The following is a 16,507-nucleotide window of genomic DNA, read 5'->3' on the forward strand; positions in this document are numbered from 1 at the left end:
TCTGAAGGCAGACCTGTTTAGGGAAGCTTTTAACGTCTGATGTTTTATTGTATTTTTAATATTTTGTTGGAAGCTGCCCAGAGTGGCTGGGGAAACCCAGCCAGATGGGCGGGGTATGGATAATAATAATAATAATAATAATAATAATAATAATAATAATGGCGGCTGACTAGAATTTAGATTGTGGGGAACCTTTGGTCCTCCAGATGTTGCTGAACTACAATTAGAAGTATAGAATCATAGAATTGTAGAGTTGGAAGAGAACCTGAGTGCTGTCTAGTCCAACCTCCTGCAATTCAGGAATCGTGGCCACAGCCATCCCTGGGTGGGCTTGAATCACCAACCTTCTGGTTAATAGCCAGATGCACTGACCCATTGCACCACAGTAGGTCTTGTTGGCTGGCTTGTGGGCGAACCAGAAGTGTCATTGCTGAGCGGTCAAAGAACCCCCAAAGAACTCTGGCTACATTTCCCCTTAGAGCCATTAGTGATTTCCAGTTGCTGAAAGCAAAAAGTATGTTTTCCCACCAGCAGGAAAGTTAACACCATATAAATGAACATCCTTTCATTTAATCATTTTCATAATGGAAAAACACGTAGGAAAAAACATGGAGCCATTTAACAAATCACATGCTTTTCTTGTCCTTCCTCCAAAATCTCAGGTGGCACTCATGGTTTGCACACACATACACTGCCCTTGCCTCTATCTTGTGTTCACAACAACCCTGTGACAAAGACTGGACTGCAGAAAGTTTAACTGGCCCAAATTCACCAAATGGGCTTCATGGCTAAGCAAGGATTTGAACCCAGGTCTCCCCAGTGCAATCGATCTACACCTTATGAGCCTGAACCTGAGATCAGGGGTTTTGATCAGCCCTGGCTAGAGGTGACTGAGGGCAAACAATGCCCAAGAAGCTCTAAACAGTGATGGCATTGGTTCACAGATTTGAGGACAGTAAATTTAACTTCCTTTTGAGAGCCAGCGTGGTGTAGTGGTTAAGAGCGGTAGACTCGTAATCTGGGGAACTGGGTTTGCGTCTCTGCTCCTCCGCATGCAGCTGCTGGGTGACCTTGGGCCAGTCACACTTCCCTGAAGTCTCTCAGCCCCACTCACCTCACAGAGTGTTTGTTGTGGGAGAGGAAGGGAAAGGAGAATGTTAGCCAGACTCCTTCGGATAGTGATAAAGCGGGATATCAAATCCAAACTCTTCTTCTTCCTTTTCTCATCTTGGAATGTTGAGGTGCAGGGTTGATTCCTTTCTCCCAATTAATGCTTAGAATATATGTAAGACTATCTGTGTGCACCCTAGGAGTGTTGGGCACATAAGCTAGGAAACAGACAGAAGCCACAGCTCTACTGCACACGGGCTACAGAATGCAATCTGTTGTATATACATGTTTCCAGGGTACAGTAACATTTAGTGGCAGTGTCTTCTCAGGGAGCTGGTAGGGGGAGACTCGCTCTTTCTCCACTTACTATACAACAAGCCTGAAAGATTTGTTATTAGAATATCTGAGAAACTGTGCCTCCCACTCCCACCCCAGAACAAAGCACCCTCATAAAACCAAGGAGTGGTGATGGATCTTGGCAAGAGCCAGCTTCTCCCGTCCTGGCTGACAACAGATCCAAACTTGTTTTCAGCATTCAGCAGGCAGAAGATGGCAGGATGCATAAACAGCTGAGCCTGAAACACCTTAACAATGACATAGAACGTACAAAAGCAGCAAGCAAAATCTCAGGATGGCTGAGGAAAACTGATTGTCAACGAGCACCATTAAAAACTACATACACACACACTCAAGAGAGCAAGAAAGGCCTCAGCTTGAACCCTCCTGCACCCAAGAAATAGTCAAGGGGTGTCTCTTGGGAAACAGGTTGTCCCATCCAACTTTTGCTTTTACATCTATAAATGTATCTATAAATATTTCATTTGCTTCTTTGATATTCACACCAGAGCCGTTTCCTCAGCAAGTCACAAAGGAGGCAAAATGCTTCCAAGTGTTCCCCACCTGCAGATGGAGAGAATGGTAACATCTCTAGCTAGCAGGTCCCTTTCCTTTGATGTTTTGCTCCATTGCCATCCTCCTCGGTGACATCTCAGCCTAGCCAATGGCTCCCCTCCCGCTTTTGGAATGGCTTGCCTGTCACTCCGGAGCATTGGCTGTGCTAGTCCGAAAATCCACAGGGCAGCGCCTTCACAGTGGAGTTGGCTGTCAAAGTGATCAGTGAAGGTCACTCTCTGCTGCTCTGCACCTCCGCTCCGCTGGACAGAGGAAAAAGAAGGACAAAAACGAAGTTATCTTTGTGCTTCGTTGGTGCCAAACCGCATCACAAGTGCTGAGGGATCCTATGTTCGTTGTACCCTGTGAGAGGCAGAAGAAGAATGTTCCCACAGGTTATTTTGTAGTTGAAACTCAAGTGAAAGCCATCATGCAAAATAATACCAGTAATACCCTTGTGGTCCCTTTGAGCCATAAGACTCCAAGGGACCAGCCCCCTGTGGGATTGCATGGAGCTGGTGTGAAGGTATAAATCAAACAGAGGAAGCGGAAGGCATCTTCAGAGGGATCATTGTGCAAGACGGTGTGCATTGCGTAGTTCTGTGACTGCAATGAGTGCACAATTTTTTTGCTTTTATCTGCATGGTTTTGTTTCTTTACAAAGTTTTGTATTAAGACTAAACAGATAAAATTCACATAAGGCTAAATGAGCAAAACATGACTACTACTACTTCTACTATTTCCAGCATAATTCTTTCATGCGCAAGTAGTTACTGGATCACCAAATGTTACATGATAAGAGTCTTTCAGTGCACTTCTAAAGATTTCCTAACAAAACAAAAACTAGTCTGCAACAAGAACATTTGAAACCTGAGAAAATCTTTGGTCGTATAACACTTGAACATATTAGAATAGTTTTTACATTATCCCACAAAAATGTAAGCATTACTACCAGGGAGTAAAATATAACCAAGTGAAGGAAAGCAAAATTACTTCACAGGGTCAGAAATTTGAGCATGTAGAACATGCACATCCCAGTTATAAATTGGGAAGAGGAGCCCATCTTATACTCTAGATTTCTGATGGATTTTACCTTAGAAAACACATTACTAAGTTATTAGTGTACAGTAAAAATAAGAAAAAGAGGTGTGTGGGAGAAACATACCTTGTGAAACTTTTGTTGTTCATTTAGAGAACGTGAAAGAAACATAAAAAAGAGAGAAAAGGAAAGACGTAACTATCAGGAATATTCAAAGCACATCAATAATGGAAAAACAGAAGCAAGTAAAGTGATAAGCAATTAAACAGAAATTTACTACTATTAGGAATGGGCTTGCAAAACTAATGGAGGATTTCCCCCCAGCTCCATAAATTGCAAGAACTTACATTTGGTTTTTATGAATGAAGTAACCGCGACAAAATTATAAATTTAAAATCTTGTGCCTACTTCAAGCTAAGACAATAAGACTTGGTGCATGGAGCACAACTTACTTAGCAGCACAACTATGTCATGCATGCATTTTAGTTAAGAGAAGTGGACATAAAACAGAAGGTACAGAAGAGCACTACACAAAGTTCACTTTTAAGACCTTGAGCCTATGCACACCTGATTGGAAGCAAGGGCAAAGTGATAAACATTAGGGCAAAGAAACACAACCTCACATGTACAGTGATGGTATCTGAGCTGGCAGCAGGGCCACCATCTGGGGTGGCTATGAGGTGCCCCAGAATTTTTTCAAGAAATATTGGAGGTATGGTCGTGTTGACTTGCCCTGTCTGCTAGTACAGAAACTGCAAACTTCAGTGTGATTCTTCTTCCCATTTGTAAACAGAGAACAATGACAGCAACACCACTTGGTGAAAAGGGCAAATAACTGAGAAGTGGAGGGTTGTATGTCACAGTATCTAACACAGTTTGAGTTGAAATCACAGAAAACCTTGGGAAGAGAGGGTGCCTTAAATGGCAGGTGTCTCATCAAGCTGAACTTTAAGCCCCAGTGCAGAGCTGCCTTTTCCCAGCTCTTAAATAGGCACATCCTCTTAACATTAGGTCTACCTCTCAGACAGAAAGTGAAAACAAATGCATGTGGCTGGAAATTCACACAATGCATCATTTCTGGGTCTGTGCCTCTTCAGAAAGTTGGTGTGATGTAGGTAGCAAGCTTCAATGCTCCTTCATTTCAGAAACTTCCTGCAAGCAGAAAGCTAGAATGTGCAAAAAAGGTAAGGTCATCTTTCTTGCTAGCTTTCCAGGAGCAGATGAAAAATTAAAAAGTCATTGAAACATGATATTCTCCTTCTGAAATGGTAGTGTAACAGGAAGACTTCATTGTGTGGTGCTTCCACACACGGACATCAGCACGTAGATCCACATTGTGTGCCCTCTCGTAGTGGATGCCATTGAAGGCAGTTCCTAAACTGTGGAATTCCCTTCCTGACGGTGCATCTGCTGCCTTCACTGTATAGCTTTCATTGTATCTCTTTATTCTGCCCCTTGACACCTGAAATACACATTTTTAGGACCCACTTTGTTTTCTCTGATTGTAAATTACTTTAATAAGATTTGAATGTTGTATATTTATATTGCTGTACTCCACCATGGAGACCTTATTGTATAAAGTGATTAAGAAGTCCTTTATTCTTATTTTTTCATTATTGTTAATAGCAACAATGAATGCTTGAATGCACAGAGGCATGGCAAAGCCCTTCATTTGCATGCCCTCTAGAGCAGTGTTTCCCAACCTTGGGCCCCCAGATGTTTTTGGCCTACAACTCCCATCATCCCTAGCTAGCAAGACCAGTGGTCAGGGATGATGGGAATTGTAGTTCAAAAACAGCTGGAGGCCCAAGGTTGGGAAAAACTACCTCTAGAGGCCTTCCACCTCCTGTCCAATGAAATGATCAAAATGCTTAGAAAGAAGGCAGAAACTGGGTTCACTATTAGGCCAAATTTGTTTTCTGATCTGTTTCTTTCCAGCTGACATATACGAGTGATACAAAATGAACATTTTTCTTAAAAAGAGAAAAAGAAAGATACATGAGCTGCTTGCATACAGAAGGCTTAGTCAGGCACAGTTTTAGACAGATAACTGGTTCTATTAATTCATTGTGTGTCTCTTATCAAAAGTTGCTGTCCACCCACCTTCACACATGAAAGGGTGGCAAACCTGTGTTGCCGTGGCTCTCTGGAAGAACAAACGTGGGCATGGGCTTTTTGAAGCTCCGTACAGTCATAAAAATATAGCAGCCCTGTAATAGCTGTCAGGTTCAGAGACCTACAATTACTCTGGGGCTGAAAAGTGGACTGCAAGATTGCAAATTAACCTCTAATTACTGCTCCCTAATGCAGGCATAGCCATCACAAGTCCTTTAAATCAGGAGTCTGCCACCCATTAGCACCTAGCTGACACTCTAAATCAGTGTTTCCCAAAACTGGATCTCCAGCTATTTCTGGACTACAATTCCCATCATCCCTGACTGCTAGTCTTGCCAGCTAGGGATGATGGGAGCTGTAGTCCAAAAACACCAGGAGATCCAAGTTTGGGAAACCCTGCTCTAAATAGTGGGGAACACAAAGCATGAACTCTTCCCACTCAAAAATTCTGGCCCCACTTTGAGGTGGGGTATGTCCCTCTCAAAAGCAGTTCTGTTAATCCTGATGTTGCACCCGATTGGGAGAGCAGAGTAGGTCAAACCGTGCACCTTTTATCAAGGAGAAGGAAGAGTGGATGGGGCAAGGATGCAAACCCTATATTTAGCCCTTGCAATCAGATCCTACCAACAGGACAAACCACAAGATAATAGCCTTAGCTTGTTGTTGCCAGATGGCAAAGCGGTTAACTTCCACAAGTGGATGCCCATAAAAAGAATGAAAAAAGAAGCTATTGCAACTGTACTCACTGGCAAGAATGACCATGTCCATTCCCCAAAATATACTCATGATCCAGCCAACCATCACAATCGCTGTGAGGATCTGAATCAGAGCTGCTGCAATGTTCAACCAGAACACACAGCAGATGTGCCTGTCGGGGAGGTCGGTCCGAGCTCCACACAACACCGTGAAGGCAGACACAAACGTCCCTGTGGAAAGAAAGAGCATCAGTGAGGATGTGGAAGGAAGCAGAAGAGGGTCACATGCATGCCAAACAAAACGAGAACATATCAAACCAACATCATTTCATTATTTCATTTACATACTGCTAGTTTATTTTATTTTTTAAAAACCTACCACAGTTTACAACAGTGGTACATAAAATCGCTTCTCGGCCTTTTGGCTAAGATCAAGTGTGTGTAATAAAATCATACCATAAAAACTATATAGAATTGTAGAGTTGGAAGGGATCCCCAAGGGTTATTTAGTCCAACCCTCTGAACTGCAGGAATCTTAACCAGATCATTACATGACAGATGGCCATCTAGCCTCTGCTTATAAACCTCCAAGGAAGAAGATTCTGCAACCTCCTGAGGGAGTCCATTCCACTGTCAGGCAGCTCTTACTGTCAGAAAGTTCTTCCTGATGTTTAGTCAGAATCTCTTGTAACTTGAAACTTGAAGCCATTGTAACTTGTAACTTGAAGCCATTGTTTTGGGTCCTACCCTCCAGAGCAGGAGAAAGCAAGCTTGCTCCATCTTCCATGTGACAGCCCTTTAGACATTTGAAGATGGCTACCCTATCCCCTCTTTTCCAGGCTAAACCTAACTAACTCCCTTAACTGTTACCCATAAGACTTGGTTTCCCCATAAGACTTGACCCCTGATCAGCTTGGCTATCCTCCTCTACCAGGGAAGGCTGGCGGGTACAGGGAATGGAAAACTCTTTTGCAGGTAAAGCTGAATCCCCAAATGTGTTTGATCATGTTAATAAAACACAGAGCTCTGTAGCTGGGTTATATGAAGAACTCTTTGTCACTTGGTCACAATCCATTTTAATTTTACAGGTAGGTAGCCATGTTGGTCTGCCGTAGTTGAAACAAACAAATTCCTTCCAGTAGCACCTTAGAGACCAGCTAAGTTTGTTATTGGTATGAGCTTTCGTGTGCATGCACACTTATTTGAAGAAGTATCTGAAGAAGTGTGCATGCACACGAAAGCTCATACCAGTAACAAACTTAGTTGGTCTCTAAGGTGCTACTGGAAGGAATTTTTTTATTTTGTTCCTTCACAAAGGTTAATACTCTGCCCGTAGAAGATACATTTTACAGGAACATGTTTTTGATATGGTGCATTTGATACAAGTGGTACAAAACATACAATAGGTTTTTAAAAAAAAAACAAAAAAAAAACACCCTGAAAGAATTGTTGGGACACCTTAAACTTCTGGGGAAAGGAAATGGAAAAGCAGAATCAATGGACTGGAAGGGACACCCCTGCCTCCATAAATTTCAGCCATGGCAAACCCATCAAATCCACAGTCTACTGTCTACTGATATCATGAATATCTAAGCATCCCAAGGAACATACACAACATTAGGGTGAAGACATGGACTAATCTAGCGCTTTAGATTCTTTATTGCTGCTATGACTTTCGGTTATTGTTGTTTTAATTCAACTGTCCTGGAAAAATAGTATTAGAGGCGGCTTCAATCTTCTAGTGCTCATTTCCTAATATAGCAGAGAGGCAGGTGGGTGATCAGGCAGAGGTGAAAGCAGTGTTGGATGTGAAGCTTCAAGCACTTTAGTTTTGGGGGAGGTGGGTGCTCGTCTCCCAGGCCTCTTGAGAAAGACAGCCTACCTAAGAACTCCCACCAGTGAGAGGGGGGAAATTGTGCCATCCCTGCCCATTTAAAAAACCTCAAACCTTTTGCAAACTCAAATTAAGTTGCTTTCTTCTATTGTATAATATCTCAAGACACTCCCCCCCTCTTTTCCTGCTGTTGCCTTTATTTCCAACTCCCACTTTCTCCAAACTCTCCTCAAGCTAGTTTAGAAGCACTGCAGAGAAAAAGAGTGGGTGGGAGCCGCTGAGGTCGAAGAAAGCAACTCTATATTGAAGCTGGAAGGTGGTAGTGGGAAGAAAAGATGGGGAGACTCTTCTTTTAATGAGACAATATCCTTGAGGGCTTCATTTTCACAAGACTGAACAGCTGTAGAAGCCCAAGGGTGAGATGATGCATTTTATAAGCAGTGCCTGCTTGTAGGCGGGGGGTGGGGTGGGGTGGGGTGGGGGGAGGAAGAAATTCAATTCACTTAATATTTAAATATGAATTTACTTAATTCGCACTTCCCGAAACAATAAGCGAATCAAAACACAGCCGTTCTTTGAATTCCACCCATCTCCCAATTTTGCGGTGTAGTTCTCCAGACACATAATGTGTACAAAGAAATGCACATACTAGGGTAAAGTGTGCATAAAAATGTGTGTTTTAGCAGAATATACATATGAATGTGTTAATTGTCAAAATCGTTTTGCAAAATTAGGCAAAATTGCACACAAACATGTATATAAGGGGAAATGTGCACTAAAATGCAGGTGAATTTTCATGAGAAAAACAACAACAAAAAGCAGAATTTTTAAAGGCAGAATCAGGAATTCAAGACGACCAAGCTGCTTTAAACTGTGCCCCTAAATGACTATGTGTGCAGGCTGGGAGTTTATGATATCATATTGTGTGATGTCATATTGTGTTTTTACTACTTTTTGTTGGGAGCTGCCCAGAGTGGCTGGGGCAACCCACTCAGATGGGCAGCGTATAAATTATTAACAACAACAACAATAATACTTGAAATTCAATGATCAGTGAGTGAAATCAGAGCTGGGCTTGGTAAGTGAATTGTTTGGACATCAGGCAATAGGAAACACAGGGGTCCTAAAGAGGTAGCCCCCCCCCCCGTGCTTTAGTGCACTTTCCCCGCTTTCATTTTATTTTCAAGTCCTTGAAATCTCCATAGCTTGCTCCTTTTCCTCTATCGACAAGGATGCATCTTTCCTGTGGTGGGCTCATCTGTGACCAGGTAGTTCCTAGAAGTTATTTTTTTGCACAATACTACACAACAGTAAGTATGGGTGGGTTAAAGAATCCCCACCACCACCACCAAAAGCGAAATGTGAAAACTTTGCAAGGAGGCTTAGCCATGTGTCTCCTGCTGTGGATAAACCAGAAGAGTTGCTGGTTTTATATTGCAGAAGGCATGGTTCATAGTTTATCTCATGCCCCCCACAGCAGCCATTTTGTGACTGATGCCCACAGCACTCAAATCAAAATTTGAGATATACCGTACCTACTGGCCCAAAAATACTGTTGATCCCTGTATAGAAATTCAGTCTTAAAAAATGTGTCCCATTATTACCAACCTCATAAACAAACATCTGTTTATACCTTGGAGTGGGGGAAGGAAAAAAAAGTCATGGGGAAGTTTAAAAAGAATCTTGTTCTTGTTTGGTTCCAGTTAGGCAACATACTACTTCACAAATTGAGAGGTTATACCTTTGGAAAAAGAGGTAAATGAGATGCAAAATGCAACACCTAATTGCTAACGTAGTGGTAGGTGTTACTGAATGACTCAGCCACTGGCAGTGAGCCAACTCCCTGGTTCTTTGACCCAGTGCTGCAGTTTCTACTTGATACCATGTTTGGTTATATTGCTGTTCTAAATGTTCATGTTCTTACTTCCCCACACGGTCACAGCAAGCTAGAATGACAAGAGCTGGTGCAGACTCTTCTGAAAGGCTTCACTCATATAAATAAATGTTTGTTCCCCTCACCTCCACAAATCACAGAGAAGGAAAAGTGATCTTCCACGAGTGTCGCCCTTACACAGCTCATGTAAGCAGACTCCCTCTCAAGAGGAGTTATTTTCTTGGGTATGCTGGCTCCAGCTCTAATGAACTTTTCAGACACCAGCACTTCAAATGTTATTCTTATCGGTATACTAACGTTAGCTGATCCAGAGCCAAGCAGGGCATTCTGTCATTCCCACATAACGCTGGAGAGTAGACCTGCAAATGTTTTAGCACTATAAAAAAGGAAGCTTCATAAGCACACACACACACACATATTGTGTGGTACAGATGCGCTACACTTAGCCTCTGAAGAAGTAATCTTTCAAAAGGTTGGACTCACCCACGTTTAATGTGTAATATTGTGCAAAAAAATAACTTCTAGGAACTACCTGATCACAGATGAGCCCACCTCAGGAAAGATTCTTTCAACTATCAGCTGTGATGATATGGTAAAGGCCCCTTAAGATGACCTGTTTATTGAACATTCATCCCTATTTGCTTGCAGAAAGCTTGTGAGGTTATATACAATGCACGTTCTCTGAGCACCTGTTCCTATTTGTTTTCAGGGAGGTTATACAACAGGGAGCATTCATCCAGATTTGTGTACACGGGGGTTGTTTGGCTTTCCATCATATCCAGAATTCTGTTCCCGGAGTGGCTAACCTAACATTTCCAAGAGCCAGACATGATTGCAATCCCCCAGCAAGTGGTACTCAGAGGCACACTAGTCAGAGTAGCCATATTGCCTTCCGTAGATATAGTACATATTGTCTCTGATTCTGGAGGCAACATGGCTGTCATGACTAGCAGTCACTGGTAGCCTTATTTCTACCTATCAATTTGGCTAATCCTCTACATCTTGTGGTAGCAGGGTGTATGCGCAGTGTGAAGCCACACTTACTTTTGTCTGTCCTGAATTGCCTCAGTATTATTATTGTTTTTATTAACTTACCATATAGGAACGTCCCCTATATTTGCTGTTTCCTGGCCACTTATGGCTGAAAAAGGATGTCCTAATAACTATCACTGCACTGACAGACAGATCTCTCAGGTATTATCTACAGTGGTACCTCCGGTTACGAACTTAATTCGTTCTGGAGGTCTGTTCTTAACCCGAAACCGTTCTTAACCTGAGGTAAAGGTAAAAGTACCCCTGCCTGTACGGGCCAGTCGTGTCCAACTCTAGGGTTGTGTGCCCATCTCACTTAAGAGGCCAGGGGCCAGCGCTGTGCGGAGACACTTCCGGGTCACGTGGCCAGCGTGACGAAGCTGCTCTGGCGAGCCAGCACCAGCACAGCACACGGAAACGCCGTTTACCTTCCCGCTATAAAGCAGTACCTATTTATCTACTTGCACTTAGGGGTGCTTTCGAACTGCTAGGTGGGCAGGAGCTGGGACCGAAAGACGGGAGCTCACCCCACCGCGGGGATTCGAACCGCCGACCATACGATCGGCAAGTCCTAGGCACTGAGGTTTTATCCACAGCGCCACCCGCGTCCCATACCTGAGGTGCACTTTCGCTAATGGGGCCTCCTGCTGCTGCCACACCACCGCCACGCGACTTCCACTTGCATCCCAGGGCAAAGTTTGCTTCCAGGAGCACCTTCTTCCGGGTTAGCAGAGCTCATTACCCAAAGCGTTTGTAAGGAGAGGTACGTAACCCAAGGTTCCACATACTGTGAGGCACTGACAGAGTCACTCCAAAACTGACCATGCTCTTGACTAAAAGTAGTCTATTTGGTGGCTGAAGGTTATTTGCAACAGTTAACTTCTCTTGAGTTAACCCTGCGGGACTTGACATCTTTCCGCAGGGCCTGCAAGACAGAGCTGTTCCACCAGGCCTTTGGCCAGGGCACAGCCTGACCCCCTCCTTTGGCAATCCTCACAGAACTCTAGCCCAATGGTTGCCATTAATCTGATTTGAATTCATTTTATAATGAAATGATTTTAGAATGTTGTATCATTTTACTGTTGTTAGCCGCTCTGAGCCCGGCTTCGGCTGGGGAGGGCGGGATATAAATAAATTATTATTATTATTATTATTATTATTATTATTATTATTATTATTGATTGGTCCAAGGTTTGTACTTCTAACTATCAGTCAAGGGCTTGATTGGAGTTTGCTCTTTTCAGTGATTGCTATCAAATCACTTAGGAGGCCCTTCATAAATGGCACAGGGATGTGCATAAGGAAAGCACATCACAAACTGAGTTAAAACATTAATAGCTCAGTCAACAGAGCACGTGACTCTTAATTTCAGGGCCATGGGTTCAAGCCCCACGTTGGGCAAAAGATTCCCGCATTGCAGGGGGTTGGAATAATGACCATGGTGGTCCCCTCCAACTCTACAATTCTATGATTCTATTATCTCTAAGAGTCAGTGCCATAAGAAATGCAGATAAAAATAAATTATTAAGTGAAGTGGAAAGTGGGGAGGAACCCAAGAAGAAAAAAAGTACCTGAAAAGATGTGATGGTTTCCAGGTGTTGATACTAAAACCTCTTTCCGGGGGTTTGTTTGATATAAATCTAGGTGTCTTTCTTAAAACAAAATCAGTCAAAAGTAAACAGAGCACAGTGGGTTTTTTTTTTTGGAATGGAGCCGTACCCTGTGCCTCATTGTCTCCTCACACACAAACTGCCTTGAGCACTTTTAAAAATAAATATGTAATGTAAAGGTGAAAGAGAAATGCTAGAAAGAATTAAAATAAATAATCCAAAGTTTGAATGAAGATTTCAGAATTTATGCTTCAGCTGGCTTCATCCCTATGTCCCTTCAAAAAGCAAATATTGATATTGAGTTATTTTGAATTCCCTATTAATGTAAGCTGTATAGCAGAAGCCTTTACACTGAATGTCAGAACTGAACATACTGAATACAGGCATCCCTCCCACTTATGTGTGATTGACTTGTGCAATGATCATGTATATGCATGTCACTGGGGAATGAATGAATGAATAAATAAATAAATAAATAAATCCAAACCAGGAAATAGCAGGAGAGTGCTGGAGAGTCCTTGTGGCTCACGAGGAGACCCTCCACAGAGCCCAAAGAGGATTTCAGTGAGAGCGGAGGAAGCCTCAAAGACACCAAAGGCACAGCGGGGCTTTGTTTAGGCTGCTCAGCCTCCCTGCCCAGCAGCTGATGCACAGGATAGCGCAGCAGCAGCAGCCGTCGCTTTTCAGCATGACCTCTGGCCTCTAGCCTGCCCCACAGCTTCAACTCTAGTTGAAGAGAGAGTTGTAAGGAGCGAGAGAGAGTAGGAGAGCAGGAAAAGAATGAGCTTCTAAATAGTCCTGGAGTCAGCAAATTATCCATCCCTGAAAGAAAATGGCATGAAGAGAGATAGTTCTTTGTTGTTGCTGTGGTGGCGATCCATCTGTCTCGAGCGACCCACCTCTGTGGGTGAAGTCAAACTGCTGTACTAACAGCACTGAAGTGACCTCCCCAGGGCATAAGCCTAGGCAGTGTGTATGGAGGTCCTGGGCAGCCCAAACAACAACACCCCGCTCTGGGCCTTGCTGATGTGGTCCAAAGGAAAGCAGAGCAATACTCCAGCTTGGCTGCAGGAGTTGCTGGAAGGAGGCATACAAGGCGCTATCCAACCATCTTAGGGTCTCTACTCCGGATTTGTGTAGGCTTTGCTCCTTAGCCTTTTCTTCCCCAGTGAGCAGTTGAGCTGCCAAATTTTGTTCTAACTGCAGCTTCTGGGGCAGCTTTGAGAGTAGCCCCACAATGCTACAATATTCATTTTAAAAATGCCAATAGAATACCACATTATTTAAAATAAAATGTTGGTACTGTATGAAAAAATAACATGCTGTGTTGTCCGGCAGACTTGGTCACTGCTAATGTGCGGCTGACTGATTACCTCCGTTGAATGGTGACTGAGAATGGAGAGGGCACAGATGCTGTGACCAGATTCCCTCCTCCAGAAGTGCCACAAAATCTTTTTATTTGAGTTGGCTTCCGACAAATACATTTAACCCGATAGTGCAGGATGGAGTACCTTTTTCAGCTCCAGGACCACATGGTGATCACATGCCGGGGGTAGCTGTGACCGAAGGCCAAAGTGACGCGTACAGTTGTTGGTTGACGAACGCCTTGCGACTTGAATGTTTTGGCTCCCGAATGCCGCAAACCCGGAAGTGAGTGTTCCAGTTTGCAAACTTTTTTGGAACCCCAATGTCCAACGCGGCTTCTGCTGCTTCCGATTGGCTGCAGGAGCTTCCTGCAACCAATCGGAAGCTGTGCCTTGGTTTTCAAACGTTTTGGAAGTCAAATGGACTTCCAGAATGGATTCCATTCGACTTCCAAGGTACCACTGTACTTTTGTTCAGGAGGCTACAGTCCAGCCATGCAAAAAACCTCAAATATAAATCAGAGGTTTATATACACACACACAGCTGGGTAAGTAAAACACATTATGGCAGTGCAAGGGCACATGATGACAGGAAAAAGCATTTGAGCAAGGTGTGAGGGAGGCAGGGCCAATGTGGGCTGCCCTAGAGGAGAGGTGCTGCTGGGACAGAGTCCCAAGGGCCAGATAGAAAAGTCTGGAGGGCCACATTCAGCCCCCAGCCTTGAGGTACCTCACCCCCATGGCAGTGATTTCTAGATGCAATTCTTGATCTTAAAACCTTACTATGTTCTGAGTTTCTTCACTTGAGATAAATCCCAAATCCATGTGGTGGGAGAATTCCAAGTCCAAAAACAAGTATGACCAATAACTTCCAGCCAAAATATGCCGCCTGGTGACTCTTTTTCCTACGTTAGCAAGGAAAAACATGAGTTAAAAGGAAAACAACAAAGAGGTGGGTATTAGGCATGGCCTTGGACTTTTTGAGAACCTGCATCAGTTTGTTGTTAAAGCAAAGCTTCTTCTCCCAAAAGTCATCAGCCCAGCTGGCAGCAACAATGAAACACAGAAGAATTAATGATAGGAGATCCATTTCCAGAGCATGTAATCTAAAGGATAGTTCCTGTATCTGCTTTTCTACATGAGAGCAATGCCTTCCCTGCAGCCCCTTTGTGGTTATTATCAGCCATCTAAATGTCTCTGTTTCATGGAACTAACAGCCCAGATGACATTCTATGGCTTATAGCCCATCACAGCCATCAGATCCCAAAATGTCTGTCCTATTACAATTCACTGCTGATAAAGGAGCTTGTTTCTATTTTCTCCCTTTTTATAGCCCACAGACCTCAATCGTTTTCTACTGACAGACATCCCACTGCTCTGATTATGAGCACACTGTTTTACAGTTTTGCTCTAATAGCCTACTTGCTTTAAAAACAACCACACTTACATGCCCCCTTCCATTTAATAATGCTCAAAGCTGCTTCCAAAAACAATGTAAGAGCCATTTTTAAAAAACCCTTCCAAAAATGTTAACAAAAAAAGCAGAGCCAGTAAAAAAAATATTGCCAGCAACATTAATATTTAATTTATTATTTGAAATATTTACAGGCCGCCTTTCAGAACTGAACTGTCTCAAGGTATAACTGGATGGCATGCTGGAAGGGCTGGGGAAATCAAAAAGCATTCACCTGGCACTGTAGGAACATCAAGTTTGGCACCAGTCAAGCCTCCCTAGGGAGGCATTTTGCATTCAGAGCACCGCAATTGAAAAGGCCGTCTCCCCAGTGCTGCCCTGTCTAATGTCAGAAGACGGGAAGACTCAGAGGAGTGCTTCCAATGAAGGTCTAGGTTCATGCAGGTAAAGGCAGTCCTAGAAATACTGTATAGATAAGCACTTTAAATGAGGCTTTTTCAATGCAGTGGACAACCAGCGAAATGCCCCAACCCACCCTGGTTGGGGAAAAGTCAACTCACTAATATAAAAAATATTAATACACACTTTAGATTCAAACACAGGGTGTGACCTATGCTTCCACTGTGTTAGCTTACGTTTACTTTTAATTTGTGCAGCAATCCACTTTTGTGTGGACCTTCCAAGACCTTCTACATCCCCCATGAAACTTCTCAATCTTTTCCTATCTTAGATTCTCTGTCCCCAATATTGGTTTTCATCTTTTACAGGGAAGAGTCAGAAAAGAAAGGTGGGCAGATGCATTCTGCTCTTGAACAACTCACCTCTGGATTTTTGATTCCTAAGAAGTATGAGTAGATGCATTATTTTAGGGTTGCTATGTTTCACAAAGTGAAAATCTGAACACAAAAGTTGTTGATTTCTGGCAAAATCGCAAACAAAACTGACTTTTAGAGCTATTTTAAATGAAAATCTGCAGAAAACGACACTGCCGACATGGGTTGCCATATGTCTGGATTCCCCCTGGACATTTTTGTCGCTTTCTGCCCAGATACTGCTTCCAACTGCAGTATTCTGGGTATGTCCGGATGTATGGCAACCCTGATGGCCCATAAGATCAGAAAGACTTGGAAGTGAACAGCCTCAGACTTAGTGACTAAGCCTAGGAGATCAACTTTTAGAGATGAAAATCTCAATGCATTATCTGGGTCACATCAGTTTGATTCTGCAAGATACTAGGAACTGTAGTCCCAATCCTTCAAAACTGTAAAGCATTCATTTATGTTATCAGTACTGGAGTTCCACTGATCTTATAAAGGCTTTTATTTTATGCAAGTACTTTCTAAAAAGTGACAGTTCATTTCTAAGGTAAAAGGGCATTGGAAAAGGGCATTCTTAGAAAAGGATACAGGATCAACATTAAAGTGTAGATTTAAGAAATTGCTCAAGGGCAGAACTTTATATCTTGGCAAACACATGCTGTGTTTGCAGAAATGTCATGTGAACTGGGGC

At 43.1% G+C, this 16,507-nt stretch overlaps 1 protein-coding gene across 2 annotated transcripts in view; it reads right to left on the reverse strand.

The window, feature by feature from the left end:
• Positions 1–1,218: 1,218 nt before the first annotated feature.
• The window catches only part of STUM (stum, mechanosensory transduction mediator homolog), a 40,349-nt gene continuing 25,060 nt past the window's right edge, over positions 1,219–16,507 (reverse strand). Inside the window, exons 2-3 of one of the 2 annotated variants that reach the window (XM_081854232.1) lie at positions 5,893–6,081; positions 1,219–2,364 (exon numbers count right to left, since the gene is read on the reverse strand). In XM_081854232.1, coding sequence (XP_081710358.1) covers positions 2,330–2,364; positions 5,893–6,081 — 224 coding nt within the window. In that variant the 3' untranslated portion in view covers positions 1,219–2,329. The remainder of the gene's footprint in view (positions 2,365–5,892; positions 6,082–16,507) is intronic. The other variant, XM_081854231.1, reaches the window with a different exon arrangement.

This window comes from Podarcis erhardii (assembly GCF_964252035.2).
Source record: "Podarcis erhardii genome assembly, chromosome: 3".
Taxonomy (NCBI): Eukaryota; Metazoa; Chordata; class Lepidosauria; order Squamata; family Lacertidae; genus Podarcis; species Podarcis erhardii.